The sequence below is a fragment of the Mustelus asterias genome, chromosome 14 (assembly GCF_964213995.1).
Source record: "Mustelus asterias chromosome 14, sMusAst1.hap1.1, whole genome shotgun sequence".
NCBI classification, from domain to species: domain Eukaryota; kingdom Metazoa; phylum Chordata; class Chondrichthyes; order Carcharhiniformes; family Triakidae; genus Mustelus; species Mustelus asterias.
In genome coordinates, this window is record NC_135814.1 from 54,721,074 (window position 1) to 54,743,388 (window position 22,315).

Consider the following 22,315-nt stretch of genomic DNA (forward strand, 5'->3'; position numbering starts at 1 on the left):
TGACAAGAGAAAGATTGATGCCAATTAATGTCTGTGTGGAGTTGTTTTTTTCTGTGATTTAGATTTTTTGTTCAGAACGTTTATATTAATTTTTCAGAATTTTTTGCTTTATTTGATGTATTTATAATCACACATTCTTGACAAGAAACTTCATCCACCATGAGCAGAGATTAGGATTATGTGGTCTCTATATGCAATTTTCATATATATACCCAGCAGATAAAGAGCTTATGCTAGGAATACACATTCATAAACTATATCCTTAGTTGTTTTCCATCTGCAACTTAAATGCAGTTTTAATTAAAAATCATAAACCGGATTGAAAGAACTGACTCTGCTCTTAGCCGAATGTACAAGACTTTAATCTCCACTGTGTATTTGAGTTTTTTGTTTTGGCAAAAATTCCAGTCTTGGGTGATTGTCGGTGTGGAGTTTGCACGTTCACCCGGTGTCTGCGTGGGTTTCCTCCCACAATCCAAAGATGTGCAGGTTAGGTGGACTGGCCGTGCTAAATTGCCCCTTAGTGTCCCAAAATGTTTAGATTGGACGGATTAGCCATGGTAAACATGCGGGGTTACAGGGATAGGGTGGGTAGTGGGCCTGGGTAAGATACCCTGCCTCTGACTCCATCACCTCCATCTCCATTTCTGAGGCTGAGTCTTCATAGGCCTCTCTTGGGGGCTTACTGTGGCTGGAGTTTCCCATCTGCAGGCTGGTGTATAAGATGCCAATAGTGGTGCGTCTGGTGAAGCAGTCACCCATGTGGATGGTTCCTGATGGCAGAGATGGTCGACATTTTTTTTGTAGTCTTCTCCCCAGTCTTTACCATGTATGACACTGGTCCTGTTTTTTTGAGAGGACAGATCCTAGGATCCACAGGGAGCCGTCTCCGAAATTCCGTACATGGACAGTGTCTCCTGGTTTGAAGATCAGGCTTATATCCATCGTGGCCCTTTCTCTGGACTTATTTTCTTTTGATTTTGCCACCCAGATTTGGAAAAATGAGGCTATGCCTGTTCCAGAGGTATTGTCCCATCAGTAATTCTGCCGGGGCTACTCTCGTCGCTATGTGGGGCGTTGTCCTATAATTGAAAAGGAAATGTGCAAGCTTCATTTCCAAAGAGCCTGTAGTTTGTTTTTTCATGTTGTTTTGAATACCTGGATTGCTCGCTCAGCCAGGCCGTTTGAAGATGGGTGATAGGGTGCCGCGCAGATGTGCTTCACTCCATTTGTATTCTTGAAGGTCTGAAACTCCTTGCTGGCAAATGAGGTTCCTTTGTCCGTTATGAAGACCTCAGGTATACTATGTGTGCAGAAAGATTGCCGGAGTTTTGTTATGTTGTTGTAAGAGATAGTAGAGGCCATTTGGTGCACGTTGATCCATTTGAGTGGGCATCGATCAGAACTAAGAACATCGAGCCCATAAATGGCGCTGCGAAGCCTGCGTATACTCACATCCAGGGTCTCCCCAGCTATTCCCAGGGGTGCAGGGAGGCTGCTGGTGGGACCTTCTGGTTTTCCTGGCATCATTTGATCAGGTTTTCAATGTCCTTGTCTGAACCAGGCCACCAGACATAACTTCTTGCAAGCATTTTCATTTTAGAAATGCCTGGGTGGCTGTTATGCAATTCATGGATTTTTGGTCGCTGGCCTGGATACGGGATAAACACCTGGGTTCCCCACTATGTGATACTATCCTCAGTGCTCAGCTCTTGATATTTGGAGATATGAGGTTTTAGATCCTCCATAGAACGCCCTTGTTGTCCACCATTTAGGACAATATGATGTGGCTTTGCCAACATAGGGTCCTTTTGGGTCCAAGCCTGAATTTGCCCAGCAGATACTGGCAGAGTGTCCATGAAATTCAAAGTCACTTCATCTTCGGAGGTGGGTAGCGGCAGGCGGCTCAAGGCATCCGCATTGGCTATCTGTCTCGCTGGACGATGATCAAGGGTATAATCACAGGCACCTAACAGCGGTGCCCAGCATTGACTCTGTGCTGATGCGATGGGTGGAATTGCCTTGCCTTCGCGAAGAGGCCCAACAGAACTTTGTGACCCGTCATTATGGTGAAATGCCCACTATAGGTGTATATTGGAATTTTCAAACCGCAAATACCATGGCCGAACCTTATTTCTCGATCTGGGCATACTTCCTTTCTGCAACGCTAGGGGTCATGATGCATAAGTGATTGGATGTTCTGTCCTATCATCCCAGCTGTGCAATAATACCGCTCTTATTCATAGTGGGAGATGTCGCACATTGCGATAAGTGTTCTCAGAAACTTGTAATGGGCCAATATGTTTGTCAACAGCAATTACTGTTTGACACTTGCAAAGGCTTTCTCTTGTGGCCTTTGCCAAAACCATTTCTGATTATTTTTAAACAGTATGTTGAGGGATGCCAACAGGGTTGCCAGGATCGGTACAAATTTCCTGTAGTAGTTTATGAGACCCAGGAAAGACTTCCAACTCTGTTGTGTTCCTTCGAAGTCTCACAACACCAGGTTAAAGTCCAACAGGTTTATTTGGTAGCACAAGCCACAAGCTTTCAGAGCGCTGCCCCTTCATCAGGTGAGTGGGAGTTCTGTTCACAAACAGGGCATATATAGATACAAACTCCATTTACAAGATAATGGTTGAAATGTGAGTCCTTACAGGTAATCAAGTCTTAAAGGTACAGACAATGTGAGTAGATGTCATTTTAACCTCAGGAGCTATTGCAAAGGAACATTTGGAGAGTTTGGAGGAGGTTTTATGGCATTTCTCTGAGGTTGCTGTCAGGTTAAAAAGGGAAAGGTGTGAGTTCCAGGTAAACGAAGTAACCACTAACTGAGTAATCACCAATGACTAACTGTCCTGGCTGGAGATAATACACATCTCCTTAACCTGTGCTTAACGCTCTCTCCACTCACACTGTCTGTACCTTTAAGACTTGATTACCTGTAAAGACTCGCATTCCAACCATTATCTTGTAAATTGAGTTTGTATCTATATATGCCCTGTTTGTGAACAGAACTCTCACTCACCTGATGAAGGGGCAGTGCTCCGAAAGCTTGTGGCTTGCGCTACCAAATAAACCTGTTGGACTTTAACCTGGTGTTGTGAGACTTCTTACTGTGCTTACCCCAGTCCAATGCCGGCATCACCACAGCACGTGTTCCTTTGAGTCAGAGTCCCTTTTATGGCCTTCACCTTCTCTTCAACAGGTCCATATCGACTCTGTACCCAAGGTACATTACTTCATTTACCTGGAACTCACACCTTTCCCTTTTTAACCTGACAGCAACCTCAGAGAAATGCCATAAAACCTCCTCCAAACTCTCCAAATGTTTCTTTGCAATAGTTCCTGAGGTTAAAATGACATCCAGACAGGCTGCAACTCTGGGCACCCCTTGAATGATGTTCTCCATCATGCTTTGAAAAATGGCGCAAGCCGAACATACCCCAAAAGACAAGTGAGTGTACTCGTACAGTCCTTTGTGAGTATTTATAGTGACGTATTTCCTGGATGACTCCTCAAGTTCCAGTTGGAGATAGGCATGGTTCATATCCAATTTGGAAAATTTGTGACCCCCATCCAGCTTTGCATACTAGTCTTCTATGCGTGGCATAGGATATCTGTCTAAGCAGGAAGCTCTGTTGACCGTCAACTTCTCGCCCCCACAGAGATGGACTGGGTTGTCGGATTTTAAAACTGGGAATACTGACGTGGCTAATTCAGCAAATTGTACTGTGCATATAATGCCAAGTTCCTCCAGATGTTAAAATTTGGCCTCTACTTTGACACGTAGGGCATTGGGGACTGGTTGTGCCTTGAAGTATTTAGTTTGGGTTCCTGGATCTATGTAGATCTTGGCCCTAGGCACCTTTAATCTTCCTGAGGCCTTTTTGGAAAACTTTGGGATACTTCCAATAACTTTGTATAGATTGCTAATAGCTATTTTAAAGATCTGTTGCCAAACCAAGCAGATTTTCTGTAGCCAGTATTTTTGTGCGTCTTTTCATCCATATTCCTGTTCGCATTGGAAAGACAGTAATTTTCAGGATGCAAGGTGTTTTGACATTATGAAATGCAAATTAGATAGATTTATTTGAGAAAATATTTTGGGATACAGCCTATGAGTCAGAATATTTATACATTTCACACACCTACGCTTTATTCACTCATTATTACTTCTCAAGGGCCATAGCCCAAACAATAAATAGTCTTACACTCTCCCAACACGGGGCTTCCTTTCTCCTACAAAGACTACTCCCGGAAGGCTCTACAACTCTGAGGGTGTAATTTTCCCAAAAGTAGGCAGAGTGGTGCAGCAGGCAGTGAAAATGGTGAGGAAACCTCCAGCTTCAATGGCAGCTTACCATATCGTTCAACTCATAGCTGAAAAAAAATGAGGGGGCCGGGCATCCACCTCACCAGCAACTTGATAAAGGGGTACTCCGATGCTAACAATTAAACATAGAACCTCCCCACCAAACACTAACCCCCAACTGAACACCCCTGGATACCCCCTTCAACATTGTTCCCCACCACAGAACAGCCCATCCACGAAATACACCCCCATGCCATACCTTCCCTCACCACCTGCTCCCGTCATGGAACTCCCATCCACACAACACACCCTCCCCTAAGGAGCATCCCCATTGGTACTCCTGGGCAGTGCCAGGATGCCAGTGTAAACTGCATTTTAGGACTCCCATGGGATTTTCCACTCCTGCCACTGATCCTGCCATGGAAAAATCCTTCCCTTCCTTGCTTTTTGTGAAACTTGCCCTTTCCTGCTCAGCTGTCTGAGCAAAGAGTCTCCACTCTCCCCTCCGCCCTCCACCACCAGATATAATTAACTTTCGAGTTAGAGGTTCTTAAAGAGCCATATTCTTCTGCTTAAAGATGAAATTTTTTCATTCTGGGGTCAAGATCCTTATCAAGGTATGACAGGCATACAGGCCCTCAATCACCCTGCTGCATTTGGTTATAATGGTCGGAAAAGTCCCCTTCCTTCAGCAGCGATGTTCGTGGCGGCCGGGGGCCGAGAATATGAGGGGAGGAAAGAAATTGGTTTCCTAACCATGAGAAATGATGCCGGGAACCTGTGGTCCCAACAGTCATGGCAGGATAAAGGCCGATAGCCATTCCCACTGAAGGTCATCGGGAACCTGATTTGCATATGCTTTCTGTTATTTAATGTGTCCCTTTCCCCTGACCTATCCTCTGCTCTACCAACAGAAATTCACACCAGTCCAGTTCAACATTTGGATTTCCAGAAGGCATTTAATAAGCAGCCGCATCAAAGGCTATTGAGAAAAAGAAAATCTCATGGGGGTAGGGAGTAACATATTAGCATGGATAAAAGATTGGTTGGTTGGCAGAAAGCAGAGTATGCATAAATGGGTCATTTTCTGATCAGCAGGATGTGATGAGTGGAGTCCTGCAAGAGTCTGTACTGGGGCTACAACTCTTTACTGTTTATATCACTGACTTAGATGAGGGGAGTGAAGGTATGGCAGCTAAATTCAAAGATGGCAGGAAGGTTTGTTGTGAAGAGGGCGCGAGGAGGCTGCAGACGGATATGGATAGGTTGAGTGAGTGGGCAAAAATCTAGCAAATGGAGTATAAAGTGTAAAAATACGAAGCTGTTCATTTTGGCAGGAAGGATTAAAAAAGCAGAGTATTACTTAAATGGAGAACAACTGCAGAATTCACAGGTGCAGAGAGATCTTGGTGTTCTAGTTCATGAGTTACAAACAGTTAATATGCAAGTACAACAAGTAATTAAGAAGGCTGATGGAATTCCATTCTTTGTTACAAAAGGAATTGAACATAAATAAGGATGTTATGCTTCAGTTATACAGGCTATTTTTATGACTACATCTCAAATATTGTGTGCAGTTTTGGTCTCCTTATTTAAGGAAGGATGTTAATGCGTCAGGGGTGGCTCAGAGGAGGTTTACTAGATTGATACCTCGTGAAATAACTCCACTGAGGCTGGTGTCCCTTCACCAAATCCAGCTTTATTTACAATAGTTAGTAATACTCAGGTACTTTCCAGTACAGGGAATACACTCTGAGTGTATTTGAAACAGCAAGAAAAACCCAGGAGCCCTCCATGAAATGCAATGATAAATATATTAACAAAGGTGCAATAACTATATACAATGATTGTACACCTATGTGAACTTAACACTTTATTTTTCATACCACAACTATGTTTAGGTGCTTCTCAAGCATCCGCAGCATAGGTGAAGGCAGCCTGCTGTCTGCTATGCCCTGATGTTTTGATGATTTTGGTAGGTGTCCTCTGGAGGGCCGAAGCCTGGAGCACCCAGCCTTCTTTGAGTCTCCTGCTCTTGGGCAGCTGAACCCTCAACGGTTTCGGAGACTGGAGATGATGGGGTCACAGCCAGGGGGGATTTGGAATGCATGGAGACCCTGGAATGTTCTGGGTGGAGGTCCCGGGGTATCCTCCTGATTTTCCTGCACACTCCGTGACGGAATGCAATGTAATTTTCCCGGTTGCATAATTAATCAGGTGAGCAGCTCACGGCTCAACGCGCTCACCTGTCCCGCTCTCCAGAGGAAGTCACTCTGACTTCCTACTCCCACCTGGGAATCTGGGCCCGGAGCAGGAAATCACGGTCAATGTCTTCTTCTGCTTATTCTTTTTAATTTTTTTCTTTCCTTTTTTTGCCTCGCTTTTCTTTCTATTTTTAATCCATGTTCCTTCTTTCCTTTTCTTTATTTCTATTTCTGTACTTAAATTTGACTCTAATTCACCCTACTTCATTTTCCATTCTTTCTGAAAGGGTCCTTGCGCTGTTAAGAACCAGCTCCAACTTTCTGCCTCCAGTTTAATTTGTAATTAATGTACAAATGCAGCAATTTCCTGCAACTCCTGAGGTTGGCGGTGAGCTGCTGTTCTTGAGAAGCTAACAACAATGCAGTCCAAATCAACCAGTAATTTGTGACAATTCACAAGGTATCTCTTCCTTGCCACAAATTGCTGGATAATGTAGACACTAATAACAGCATCACATTAAATTTGGCATTATTTTGCCAGCAAACCCTCTCCCACTATTTTCTAAAATATCTATACCAGAATAATGATGTGTGCCAAGATGTGCAAATTTTCAAGAACCAGAAGAATATCTAAATTGGTGCTGATGTGCACCTATTGGTTTAAAATCACTACACAAAATTTTTAATGTATTTATTTGTTGGCTCTTGTGCGAGGAAAGGAGTTATATCCACAGGTTCAGTTTCTGAGTCATTATCCTCGTGTCATCAAATATTGATAAGTACATTGGTATAATTATCCAGTAACACATGTCCTCTAGCCATCATTATTGATAGCAGATCATTCTGAAGTCCCTGGTGTTATTCAAAATAATAATTTTAAAAATGAAACTGACAGCTAGAAAAAATCAAGAATTGACTCAAGGCCAATAGGCAATGCAACAGGAATGCAATCTACAATCATTTTCATAATTATTATATTTTTGAATAGTTTCAAACATCTGATGTGCCTTGCATATTAAAATGGTTCAAAAGGTAAATTAAGAATGTTACATATTGGATACCCATGAATCGGTACTAATTTGTGATGAGATATTTTTGAAACTACTGTACTGAAAATAATGATTTTAACTTTTAGGGAAATTGAGACTGCCAAAAAATTACTGTAGCCGTTATGTATGACAATATGTTTATCGGCCATGTCTAAAGCTCTACTCTGAAATGGCACTCTGAATAGGATACATGAATTATATATTTTTCCTGTTGTTTAATTAAGTTACTTTTAATATATCAACTAAAAATAAGCAAGAGCCCTGTGAGAACTAATATATTCCCAGTGGTATCACAGCTTGAAACTCATTCAAAGCAATAAGCTTATATTAGACAAATGTGGGCCATAACTTCCGACTAGCTTCAGAAAGAAATGACCTGCAGGAATTACAAGAAATAAATACACACTTACCTGCTCTCAACAATTACATTGTCATTTCTCGTCATGGGAACTGCTTGGGGCCTGTATCAAAGACTCCTCACAGGCTCCAGTACAGTCCAGCTCCAGCGGATTCAAGGAGTCCACACCTCTCTTTTACTGCACTAGCAGCCATAAAGTAGGTATGCTTAAAGGGCCCAGTGAAATTCACAGGCCAGGGAGAAGGTAAGTGGATAGGATTGGGAGGTCGGAGGGTTGGGGTGGAGAAGACGCCAGAGGTTGAGATGGTGGGGAGTCGGGGGTCGGAGATCAGGGTCAGGAGTGAGGAGGTCAGAGGTTGGAGTGGGGTGATTGGGTGCTGGTGGGGTCGAGTCAGGCCCGCAGATTGGGGGGAGGGGGTTCAGCTCGGGTCTGGTCAGGCCTGCAGGTTGGGTCATCAGGTCAGGGTTGGGTGTTGGATCGGGTCTGTGGGGGTGATCAGAGGTTGAGGGCTGGGGAATACTGTGGGGGGTGGGATAGTCAATGATGTGGGGACAGTCCCAGGGCAGGTGGGGTCAGGGTTGTGGAGGGAGTCCTGTAAGTGTCAGTCTGGGTGTGTAGAATAGCTATCCAGAAGTTGGAAGAAGTTTTAATTCTTCCAACTTTTTCTGGGTAACATAAATTTGATGACTCCATTGAATGGGAATGAATGGTGCAGGGCTCTGGACTCTATAGTAAACCCCAAAGTAAGAAAATTCTCGTGGAGTAAAAACCTTATTGGCAAAAAGGACAATCACTAATTCCGAACGCATGTTAACAAGTTTATTGGACAATAAAGGTTGATACTTAACGTTTCACTAGTTGAGGCATGGCATTGTACACCAGTTCAACATGTGTTGCTCTGTTATGGACCCCAGGTCTTCTGTTCTTAGTTCCTTGAACCTAGTCTCTTGACTCGCAATGTTCTTCGAGATTTTAGCTCAGCTAACTTAACTCGAATTTACAAATCCCTTTGCAGCTTTAAGACTTCAACTCTAGTGGACCTTTTTCCAACCCATAGCTTCTAGCCTGCCTTTAGTACCCATTCTTAACTCTCTCTCTCTCTCGTGCTCTCTCTGTCTCACGCTTTCTCTCTCTTGCACTTACTCTTTCTCTTGCACTCTCTCTTGTGCTCTATCTCTCTCTCGTGCTCTCTTGAGCTCCTGCTCTCTTGCATTCTCACTCTCTCTCTCTCTCACTGTCTCTGGCTTTCACCCTCCTGACAGTCGGCACAAAGCAAATGTCCTGAGACAAATGACATCCTTGGTCAAGTGCAAGGTGCGCAGTAATGCACCCCTATTTTTATACTCTTTGTGCAGATAGCCTTGCAACATTTAGCCCAAGTACGTGCGCCTTGGTCAACACAACTAACAACTTCTAACCCAATATATGCAACTCTTGTCCAATGTTCTTCCCCAGAACTATCTAAGCTTAAGTTATATCTCTTAACTGGAGATCCTTGGAACATCTAGCCCTTAGACCGTCTTCCTAGCCAATCAATATTGGACCTTTGACTTCTATTTATCGCTCAGTTAGACTTACTGGAGCCCAAATGTGTAAATGCGTCATAGTTATAACTCTAGTTCTCTCCATGTATTATTTTTTAAAACTACATCATAATATTTGGCACTTAAAGAGATGCTAACTTAAGACTTTCTTAACAACATACTCCAAAATTGACAAATTATCCCAATAATACATACAAATTCAGACTTTTCAGAACTAAGGTTATGTGCAGTACAATTTGATCATTTAAGCCTTATCAATCGCACAATGGTCCAATGAGCTGAGGTCTAACAATGGCACAAGGATTTAGTCTAGTTCTCACTAAATGATTTCAGTGATAATCTTAATTTTACTTTCAAAAAACAAACAAATTTGGGCTTATTAGTTCCTTCACATCCCACACCAGAATGCAGTGGGTAGAGGGAACAATTTCTGTGCCTGAATGAATAGGTTCAAAATACAATTAATATTTTTCAGAGAGAAGGATTTGAAGACTATGTCGCAGTTTCACCTGCTTTGATTCTCGGATAAGTCCTCAAAGAAGATAGGGAGAGGTAGTAGTGGCCATGACTGGGGAAAGTGACGTTGGCTGTGATGGAAGGGTTGGGGCGGGTTGTGACAGCAGCAATTGTCGTAATCAAGTTTGCGATCTGAGAGGTTATGGTTATGCGGGAAAGGGTTGAGAGTGGTGCAGGTAGTCGGTGATTCCAATGTGGAGTCAAGAGGAACACTCCTGCACCTCCTGACTCCATGTTCAGTTAATCACTTTTAAAATAATTTCCCCTTTTTGCCCACAGATGTGATTTTCTCGTGCTGACTATCTTAGTCAAATGAATATTGCACAGGGGGCTTCAACCCCAAAGTCGGAGGTTGAGGGGTGACCTGATAGAAGTCTACAAGATTATGAGGGGCATGGACAGAGTGGATAGTCAGAAGATTTTTCCCAGGGTGGAAGAGTCAATTACTAGGGGCATAGGTTTAAGGTGCGAAGGGCAAGGTTTGGAGGAGATGTACGAGGCAAGTTTTTTGCACAGAGGGTGGTGGGTGCCTGGAACTCACTGCTGGGGGAGGTAGTGGAAGCAGATATGCTAGTGAGTTTTTTAAGGGGCGTCTGGACAAATACATGAATAGGATGGGAATAGAGGGATATGGTCCCCGGAAGGGTAAGGGGTTTTAATTCAGTCGGGCAGCATGGTCAGTGCAGGCATGGAGAGCCGAAGGCCCTGTTCCTGTGCTGTAATTTTCTTTGCTCTTTGTTCTTTATGTGTGGGTTAGGTTGATTGGCCATGCTAAATTGACCTTAGTGTCAAGGGATTAGCAGGGTAAATATGTGGGGTTACAAGAATAGGGCCTGTGTGGGATTGTGGTCAGTGCAGACACGTTGGGCTGAATGGCCTCCTTCTGCACTGTAGGGATTCTATGATTCTATGAACTGGGCAACAACCCCTTACTTTCATACGTTAAGGGCTTAAAATTTATTTCAGGAGTGGAACTTCAATGTCTGTTTTCTGACCAAGTCAATATTGTGGTCAGTTCACCTCAGTTTCATAATGAACATAAGAACATAAGAAATAGGAGCAGGAGTAGGCCATCTAGCCCCTCGAGCCTGCCCCGCCATTCAATAAGATCATGGCTGATCTTATAGTGGTTTAGTTCCACTTACTCCCCATAACCCTTAATTCCCTTATTGATCAGAAATCTATCTACCTGTGACTTAAACATATTTAACGAGGTAGCCTCCACTGCTTCAATGGGCAGAGAATTCCAGAGATTCACCACCCTCTGAGAGAAGAAGTTCCTCCTCAACTCTGTTCTAAACTGACTCCCCCTTATTTTGAGGCTGTGTCCTCTAGTTCTTGTTTCCTTTCTAAGTGGACAGAATCTCTCTGCCTCTACCCTGTCTAGCCCCTTCGTTATCTTATATGTCTCTGTAAGATCTCCCCTCAGCCTTCTAAACTCCAACGAGTACAGGCCCAATCTACTCAATCTCTCCTCATAAGCCATCTCCGGTATCAACCTGGTGAACCTTCTCTGTACTCCCTCTAAGGCCAAATGAAACTGCATTTTCTGCCTACATTTTGGGTAAGTGCATTTTTAGTGCCTGAAAATAGGGCGCAGAGCAATTGAATTTTGAAGCCTTGGAATTATATATGCCTTAGTTGAATCCAATGTTCCCTCTAAAATGTGTAGGATGGGCAGCAATTGGGATTGTGCCATGGAGGGAGCAAACAGTCCATGCACAAGTAGCAGGCCCTTTAAGGTATATGCATGCATGGCCAAGCATTGGTCTTAAAGGGATCATGCAATACAACAAGCAGCCCACAGAGAGCAATAAAAGGTAGCGGGAACATTAGTTGGTTCCCGTCTTAAACTATGGGATTTACACATAAGGGAGTAAATTTGACTTTGGGTAATGAGTGATTTTGGATTCAGACCTGATATAGAAATTTAGGAACAGGAGTAGATCATTCAGATTCTTGAGCCTCTTCTGCCATTCAGTGAGGACATAACTGGTCTGTATCGTAATTCCATCCACCTACCTTGGTCCCATGGTCCTTTATATCCTTGTTTAGACAAACCTCACAATATCAGATGCAAAATTATTGAGCATCTGCTGTTTTTTGTGGGAGAGACTTCTACCATCCTTTGTGTGAAGAACTGTTTCCAACTTCGTTCCAGAATGGCCTGGCTTTAATTTTAAGTTATGTCTTCTTGTCCTAAACTCCCTCATCAACAGAATAAAAATCTTCAGCTACCATATCAATTCCTTTCATATCATGAAACATTCAATTAAATCACTCTCCAGCTTTCCATATTCCAGGAAATACAAGCTTAGTTTATGTAATCTTGCCCCATGATCTAATCCTTGGAGTCCCAGTGACGTTCTGGTGAACCTATCCTGAGGTGCAGTGCCCAGAACCATATGCCCATACTAAAGCCTCCCTATCTTCACCAAACTGCCAAGATAGGAATGTAACTCTTATTACCAAATCGCACCTTGATCTCTTCCATGGTATTGCTGGCATCAGCTTCTCCTTTCATCTTGTTCTCTCCCCTCACTTCTTTAAAATCCTTATTAACTACTCACCCCCAAGGCCGATTCCAGTTTTCTCTGATGTTGTCCCTTTATCTTTCTTTAGTTTTTGCACTGAGCATCTCCACACTTTCCCTAACTTTAGCCTCCTGCTAAATTCACCTTGCCCTCTTTCCTCTGTTTTCACTTTGCTCCTGTCTTCTCTTAATCACACTTAACTATATCCATAGTCACTACCTTGACCCTGTGTGGCCTCACTGCTCCCATTGTCTGAATCATAAAAAGTTTACCTCAGGGTATTGTGACCAGGTGAGAAGAGGTGAACTGGCTCCTTTCTATTCAACCTTCTCCATTGGTCACAACAAAGGCTTACGTTTCTTTTTTACGAGGATATATATTTTTCAAATCAAAATATATTTAACTATTTAAGTTGTGAGCAATAATGAGCCAATCAAACAATGTTTACTTGAGTTGAAGAAAGAACAAATTTAATAAACATTAAACCTGAGAAAAATAATAAAAAGTGGCGTCAAAAGTTCAACCTCATGCAATCATTCAGGCCCACACATGTACCAGAAATAAGGGGAATAACAGTCCAATTAAAGAAAAGTCAAATAATATATGGTTGTGTCCTTTGATTGTACTTGAAGCATAAATTTTAAATGGTGCCGCTGATTTGGATCAGCTGTTTTCTTGGATATACAGTTATATGTCGAAGATGTTGCAATTATTGTGAGATCTTGGTTTGCTGGTAAGATTTTAATAGTTTGCTTCTTGAACCTAGCAGTATGCTTATTCCCAAAGAGAGCGAGGGATAGAGCAGCCGCCAGCCTGTTTCCGCTGCTGAAGACATTGTTGACACTGCCTGTGTCACTTGCAATCTCTCTCAAATGGCTGGGCAGCATTGTCTTGAAATACTTAAACCATTGTGTATCTCCAAAAGGTTTTGGGTGGGTCTGCCTGTAGCAGCTATTGTTTCAATATCCAGTACTTTGCATTTTTAGTGTCTCTTCATTCAACAGTTACAAGTTTTGACGGATATCTAGAAATTTCTCTTTTTGTTTCTTGCCTTCACTTTGGAATATGGACTTGCATTTTGCTGTGTCTCATTTTAGATTTCAAAATGTCCAGTCAGTTGAAAGTTGAAAAATCATTTTTTCAAAACTAAAGGGGCATAGCCGCATAACACAAATATTTATTCACCTATAAGGGAGATAATCCTTTAATACCCTCTTAAACCGATCAATTAATTGAACTCAGCTCCCTGCTGAGGTAAATGGTTCTAGAGCTTTGAAACACAACCGTGTATTTACAATAGTCCCAGCTCATAACACAAACCCTTGGAAATGTAAACAATGGACTCCATTGAAACTGAAAAAGATAACCCATTTTATTTCTAAGGTACAGTGGTGGGTGTATTTTTCATTTCAAAGCTGATTGTCTATTAATCAATGGTGCAGGTGGTTAGACTTCTTTTAACTTTCAACAGCAAGGTAGTTTTTTCTCCAAAATGCAAGATCTGCAGACATTTAAATTACTGTACAAAATATGACAAATGGGCTTCCCTGCACATTTTCTATGGTTTTGATCCATTATATGGCATGTTTTCCAATGGTAAGAGTAGTCTAGTAATGCATCTCAGCACTTAAACAATGCTGGTCAATGTATTTCCATTTCAGTAAGAGTTTTAACAATACCAGGTTAAAGTCCCAACAGGTTTATTTGGTAGCAAATTCCATTAGCTTTCAGAGCGCTGCTCCTTCGTCAGATGGAGGATATTGATATCCAACACAGGATATCTGCTCTCAAACAGGGCATACAGAGACACAAAATCAAGTTACAGAATACTGATTAGAATGCGAATCTCTACAGCCAACCAGGTCTTAAAGATACAGACAGATTCGCATTCTAATCAGTATTCTGTAACTTGATTTTGTGTCTCTGTATGCCCTGTTTGAGAGCAGATATCCACTCCATCTGACGAAGGAGCAGCGCTCCGAAAGCTAATGGCATTTGCTACCAAATAAACCTGTCGGACTTTAACCTGGTGTTGTTAAAACTCTTACTGTGTTTACCCCAGTCCAACGCCGGCATCTCTACATCATGATTTCCATTTCAGGACAGAGCTCTATGCTGAATTACTGCAGTTAAAACACATCAGCATTACAACACATGATCTAATAGTGACATTTGATTTTTCACAGGCTTCCCTTGATGATCACAAGCTCTTCAACGAGACAGGGTTTTATTAGGGTTTCTGAACTCTGCAGCAGCATATGAAAATCAGAGGATGGGGGGAGGAATTCAAATTTCCTAAAAGGCTAACAACAATGATCCCAACCTCAGGTGCATGCAGGGTCTCAAACCAATTCCATCCTGACCTGTGAAAAGGCTACACAAAAATGGAGTGAGGCCAGAAGGGCACTGCAAATTCAAACTTACTGCAAAGAAAATCTTAAGTTGTTGGCATCCTCAACCCCATTCCCACCTCCATCATAAAAATCCGGCCGGGAGTGTCCAAATTTGAGCTGTGCCACTATTTGAAACTGGTCAGCTTCTCCTAATTTTCTGTTGTAACATGTATGCTTCTGGTTTTGTTCATTTATACTGTTCCTCCGGCGGTTGAGTTCTATCTAATTCCTGTCTTTTTAGTGCTCTTGAACATTCTGTACAAAATTCACACAAAATAAGAAGAGTGTCTGATGTTCACCTTGTATAGGAAGAGGAAGAGTTGATAAATATTTGAAGCAGAGGAATATATATATAGGGTATGGGAGATTGCGGAGAGAGCAGTGAGATTTTTGGACTGTGGTCGCAAAGACAACTGAACACAATGGCAGAGCAGCCTCTTCCTGTGCTAGAAGAATCACTGAATCTGAAGGAGGCCATTTGTTCGATCATCTGCACCAATTCTCCAAGTGAGCATCATGACTTTGTGTCATGTCCATGCCTTTTGCCTGTAGTCCTGCACATTGTTTTTATTCAAATAATCATCCAATGCATTGTTGAATGCCTTGATTGAACCACAGTTCCAGGCAGTGCATTCCTAACCCGAGCCACTTGTGTGAAAAAAAATTTCCTTGCATCACATTTGCTTCTTTTTACAAATCACTTTAAATCTGTGCCCTCATTCTTGATCCTTTTACAAGTGGGAATCGTTTCTCCCTATCTACTCTATCCAGCCCCCTATACATATAGGGACTATTTGCATCTATTTTTAAATGAATGACATGATTAAGGACATGGCCCAGAACGATGGAATAAAATATTAGTGCATGGAATGTTTTACATATATTTCTGTATATGTCAATTGGTTGGTAAGCGTTAGTGAAAATAATTTCATATCATGTTTTGCAATATTTTCATATTTTTGCTTTATAGTGTTTCGACAAGGAGACATTGGGACAAGTTGGTATGCTGTGCTTGCTGGATCTTTGGATGTTAAGGTGTCAGAAACAGCCAATCAACAGGTAAAGGGAGTGTTTTGTTCAGATGCCACAAAATGGGGCTGCTTAGCACCCAGCTTTTCAGCACTATGAGTGCCAAAATGGTATCTGCTGCATGCTGTAGGCTTCTGGCATGCCAGGTGCTATTTTGGTGAAGTTGTCAGCACATGTGCGAGGAGCATCAACTGAAAGTATGATTGGTAGTAATTATTAATTATAGTTATTAATTATTACTGCAGTAATAGTCAGATTGTGACACCAATCAGTGTGTAGTGCTGACTTGACACCAACTCTGCCATTTTGACATGTGCCAAAGGACTTGGTCCTAACATTAGGAATTTTGTACATGGGTGCAGCAATGTATATTCTCATTTGGCTGCAGCATGACGGGGGAATAAACAGCGGACACACAGAGCAGAACAAGTTGCTGGAAGAGGGAGGAGGAGATTTGGGAGAAAGACTCTCAGCAGGAGACTATATCTGCCCAGGGTATTAGGGAACAATTAATCTATACTGAAGATCAGCAAAAAACACGTGTCAGACATCTGCACTCGAACAGGGATGTCCATTTTGAAATGTGCCACCTGCTCCAGCCACAACTGCAGCCTTAAAACAGGGCAGGGGCAGTATTACCAATGTGGGAAAGTGGTTTTTGCCATGAACATTAAGCATTAAGCTTCTTCCAGACTGGAACAGATACATAAAAGTTATATACACTGTTACATAAAAGAGGTCACTGAGGCTCTGTATTCCAAGAGTCCCATATACACTTAATTCCCTCTTGCGGAGATAAGTAGGTGGAATGCGCACATGGTTTTGTGAGGATTGCAGGCTTCTCTATGGTGCAGAATGCCTTTGGCTGCACTCATGGGGGGCAATCTTACCAAACAAATCCTAAGTCCAGAACTAGCATGAAAACGGAAAAGTTTCTGACCTGTTTTTGGGCAAGTCCAAATCCAGTATCTTATCCACTTACTGTAGGAAAAAATAGACTAAACTATTCCTCACCTGTAGGGGAAGGGGGTGAGGCTTAAATCGCCAGCAAGCCTGCTGTAGCAGCAGAGGGCGCCACTGTGCATGTGCACACCTCTGGAGCTGCACATGCGCAATGCAAACCAGTAGACACCTGACAGTCTGAGAGATCTGTCAAGCCTCTGCTGCTGCAGCCGACTTCGACCCAGCCACCCTTTGCCAGCTATCGCGGGGGCCCGCAGCTGATAACAAGCCCCACCATGCCCAGAAATATCACCCCCACATCCCCCCACCGCCCAGACTGATCGCCCCCTCATCCCCCCCCCACCCCAACTGATCGCTAATGCAGCGTGGCAGTGGGGCCCCTCCTTCCTCCCCCACCAATTGCCTGCAGAGTTGCAGCGGGGCTCCACACCCTACCTGCTCAGCCTGTCTCTAGTCTAGACCTGCCCCATCAGGCCCCACCACCTGGCATTACCCAGTGGGCACAGGCTGGCACTGCCCAAGGGGCACACCACCTTGCCCTCAACCTCCCGGGTTTGGGGGGGGGCTTCAATGGCCCCCTGTTACACTGGCGAGGCCATCACATCTGGTCCTCATTAATAGGGACCAGCTGTGATTCTCACCAGAGAGAATCTCCCCTGGGAAGGTCACGCAGGCACGTGAGCCCAGACAATTCTGTCCCGGACTCATTAGATCAATGTAAAAACAGTTTTAAATATATTTAAATAATTTGTTCAGCCTCTCGCCGGAATTGGGTGGGACACTGAATGCGCTGGATATCCAATGCCCATAAGATTGCAAGAGGCGAGAAACCGGGTGCAAACCTGATTTCTCAGCTCCCATGCGATCTTACCGGCTTGCCCTGCCCATCGGCCAGCGGGGCGCAACGATAAGATCACCCCATGTTGTTTTTTAGACAGCTGTTGACAATTCTGAGATGTACTCTGAGAGGCACTGGAACTGAGAGGAAATCTGCAGCTGGCCATAGGACCATATGTAGTGGTATCCTGGCGGCAGTGCTCATGCCTTTATTCTGCGTCAGCCTGCTGTGCCATCTACATTTGAACTTCCACAACAAATCAAAATGTGGCCACACAGGATAATCTGCTGATGACATGGCTCATAACTCCATCGCACAATCCACATACACACGTGCAGTATGCGTGTAATGAAAGCCATGCAGCCACAATGAATGTGATCATGAGACTTTTGGCATTTCCATTATTTCCTGTTAAAATTGCATCTGGGTCTTATTAACTTCACAGGATATGGACTTACATGCATTCAGGAGCTGCCTGATGGATTCTTGTCGATGCCTTGGCTGCATGAAAAAGCTGCATGGTTAAGATAGCAACAACCAGGGTCTGTGTGGGAGTTGGATACAAAATATTCCTGACTATTTTAACTCCATACTGCCCCACTCCTGCCAGGCGGAGAAGTTGAACTTGCTCATTCATATCTGAAAGAGGAAGAAAGTTATCAATTTCCTTCTGGACCAGTTAGATAGGGCACCTAATATTTCCAGGTTTCATAGTTCCGAAGAGTCTGGGTCATAAATGATAGCATCCACAAAGGCATCAGATCATTTCATATCAATCCCATGACTTACATTGATCAAAAAGATTTCCATTAATCTTCAGAAGCATCACAACATAAATGAATGCCTGAGTCCAGGACACATCCATTAGATATTTATTATGTGGCAATCTACAAGCCAGATTTGTTCGAAAATTCCCTCAAAGCTGAAATAAATGGTTGCTTGACGACCAGGATTTTCCTTTGTAGAGTCATGGCTGGGGATCCAAAATTGCAGCAGAACATCTGGTTCAACCAGATTTATTGCTAAAGCAGAGGCCAGACAGCTCAAGCAGGGTACTCCTCCATAGCCCAACAGAACTGCCAAAAATAATCATGGCCTGTTACATATTGTGTAACCTTGCAACACAAGGAGGAGAATGCAGAATGAAGAGGAGGCCAGTGATGCAGCAACAGCAAACGAAAAGGATGAGGAAATGGGCAAAGGAAGAATGTGGTCTAGAAACTTGATGCAATATGTATCATTAATATCTGTTTCCAGTAATTCCCAGATCTGGCTCATACGTGCGTATTGCACACAAATTAAACATGATCCAATATTCCTAAAAACATTTTTTTCATCTGTTGCACCTGAACTACTATCTTTCACCACTTTCTGTCAGTTATTTTAATATGGCCCTTCCCAACAAACCTCTCCGCACTAAGGAGCAATATAATGCTCAAAGTTATGTCTTGATTATGTAATAAAATATTTCTAGCATCATTGTACATTGGTGACCCTGTAAGACATGTTTATTTTAGTGTCAGTCGGCACGGTAGCACAGTGATTAGCACTGCTGCTTCACAGCTCCAGGGACCTGGGTTCGATTCCCGGCTTGGGTCACTGTCTGTACGGAGTTTGCACATTCTCCTCGTGTCTGCGTGGGTTTCCTCCGGGTGCTCCGGTTTCCTCCCACAGTCCAAAGATGTGCGGGTTAGGTTGATTGGCCATGCTAAAAAAAAGAAATTGCCCTTTAGTGCCCTGGGATGCGTAGATTCGAGGGATTAGCGGGTAAAATATGTAGGGATGTGGGGGTAGGGCCTGGATGGGATTGTGGTTGGTGCAGACTCGATGGGCTGCATGGCCTCTTTCTGTACTGTAGGGTTTCTATGAAATTTCTATGAAAATTACAGTGTCATTCATGCTCCTTCAGTGAGGGGAAAAAGTGGTGATGAAAGCAACATCATATTTCTCAATGCTGGGTCATGAAATGGTCCAGCTATTACTGGAGCTTTTTCTGAGGAGTCACCAGATAATTGACACCTGAAACCTGGAAATATTCTGTGCCCTACCTAACTGGTACTTCCTTTCGGCAAGGATAACTTTCTTCCTCTTCCCCATGCATGCAAATCTGTGTCCTGTGATGTTAATAGGACCCAGATGCAATTTTATCAGGGAATAATGAAAGTTCCACTCAGGATTGAACACAATGAATAAAGCCTAATAGGATTGGTTTCCAGTGGCAGCTGGAAGCAATATTTCATAGAAACCTCCCGCTACCGGAACTCAGATCACAGGGATTTGTGTGCAGTTATGCTTTTTGAATTTCCAAGGGATGTTTGAGCTTAGAGAATAATTAGCCTCGTTAAATACACGGAGCTTATGATGAGGGTCCTTCTTGCTGCATTGCTTTGGAGGGAGGAAGAGGAGCAACTTCACAATAGACAACAACCAGGAAGAATAGTGGTTGGATCTGTTCAAAGGCAGCAGGAGAGGAGGGCAGCTCATAGAAGGCTATACACAGTCCACAGATTTTAAAGGTCACCAGTGAGTTTTCTAGACTAGTTTGAGGAGCAGTGAACGAGTAGATGGGTGGTGCTTCTTCACACACACTGGCACTCATTTCAGGAGCCTCTTCCAAGAAGACCTGCTGGATCAAGCAGCTGAAAATTTTCAGTAGCTGTGAATGCTACCACCACCCTTAATCACTTATCCTCAGGCTCGTATCAGGATGCTAGAGAGATCATCAGCCAGTCTATAGTACACAAGGCATTATACTGATTACCAATGCCTGATTTGTTAGGGTCAATCAATATCACGTTCCCTATGGGCATCAACAGTCAAAATGACAGAGTTCAGGGATTTACAGCTGTTGTTGGCTTCTCTCATGCAGGGAATTGTAGATGGCACTTGTGTAGCCATCAAAGTATCAAAAGATCAATTGGAACACTCTGCAACAGAAAGGGATTTCACTTGATTGCCTGAATTCACCACAACAGGATCACCCAAGACTGGACCAATTTCCCAGGGAGCTGTCACAAAATCTTTAACCTGCACTATTCCAACCTCCTGGAATGTTAGAGTTGTTGCCTGGGCACTCTCCAGATATGGCTGATGACATTCCTCCACTTGCCTGAACTGATACAACAAGAGTCATGGGACCAGAGTATGATAACAGAGCATACTAGAAAACTTGCAAACAAAAGTTTAGGTATCTGGTTAGGCCTGGGAATTTCCAACATTATCCACCAGAGATTCTCCTGCATTAATGTAGTTTTCCACAACCCGCCAATAAATAGAGAATTCAGTGGAGGTAGAGCACCATCATCAACCTAACTTAAGCAAACACAGAAGAATGGACACCACAATCCTCTGTGAAGAGAGATGCCAGGGATAAGTTATTAATATAGTGCTCTGGGTAATTTGTTTATTTTCCTGCCCAAAGCTTCTCTGCTTTACCATTCCTATTTACATCTTGCACCACTCTCTTAATTTTGCATTAAAATATTTTAATAAAAATTGAAACCATTCAGATGACTTTCATATGAATACCAACAACGAGTTTGAATACTGACAACGAGTCTCATAAGCTGCTATGGACAACCACTCAGCTGAAAGCGAAAGGATGATTAAGATAATGCAGAATATAGGAATTGCTTTGGGTTCCATAAGAGGTTTCCAAAAAGATTTCCTAATTTGGCGGCTTCTGCAGGATAATCCACCAGTAGCTTCATCAAAGCCATATGCTAGTACTTTGGTTGCCACCTTGTAGCATGGTGGCACTGCTGTCTCAGCGCCAGGGACCCGGGTTCAATTTTGGCCTTGGGTGACTGTCTATGTGGAGATTGCACATTCTCCCCGTGTCTATGTGGGTTTCCTTTGGATGCTCCAGTTTCTCCCCACAGTCCATGCGAAATTGCTCCTTGGTATGCCAAGATGTGTAGGGGGATTAGTGGGGTAAATACGTGGAGTTACGGGAATGGGGTTTGGGTAAGATGCTCTATTGGACAGTTGGTGCAGAGTCGATGGGCCTAATGGCCTCCTTCTGCACTGTAGGGATTCTGTGATTCTATGATTGACATGGGCTAGGTGTTTTCTGGCACCATGGTGAATATTGCTTATGGTACTGACAGGGAGTAGATGTGCTGACATCCTGAGAAAGGGCATCAAAGTGAAGCTTATGTCTTAGACCAGATTCCAAGTGATTACCTTTATAAATTATCATTAAGAGAGATTTATAACCCAGATATTGCAGGAGTAATGATGGTTAAGCTGTCAGTATTCACCACTGTTACTGTGATACTGATAGCAACTTCCGGCTTCCGAAACAAGGAAATCCAGATGTTGCTCCTCAAGGTGCGCTATTGTTTAAAGTCTATCTATTAGTGTCACAAGTACATTACGTTAACACTGCAATGAAGTTACTGTTAAATTCCCTGGTTGCCACATTTGGGCGACTGTTCGGGTACACTGAGGGAAAATTTTGCATGGCCAATGCACCCAACCAGCACGTCTTTCGGATGGTGGGAGAAAACTGGAGCATCCAGAGGAAACCCATGCAGACACGGGGAGAATGTGCAGACTCCGCACAGACA

At 43.1% G+C, this 22,315-nt stretch overlaps 1 protein-coding gene across 1 annotated transcript in view; it reads left to right on the plus strand.

Annotated features, from left to right (window-relative positions):
- The window catches only part of rapgef4a (Rap guanine nucleotide exchange factor 4a), a 284,780-nt gene that overhangs the window by 39,821 nt on the left and 222,644 nt on the right, over positions 1–22,315 (plus strand). Inside the window, exon 3 of the mRNA XM_078228399.1 lies at positions 15,885–15,973. Coding sequence (XP_078084525.1) covers positions 15,885–15,973 — 89 coding nt within the window. The remainder of the gene's footprint in view (positions 1–15,884; positions 15,974–22,315) is intronic.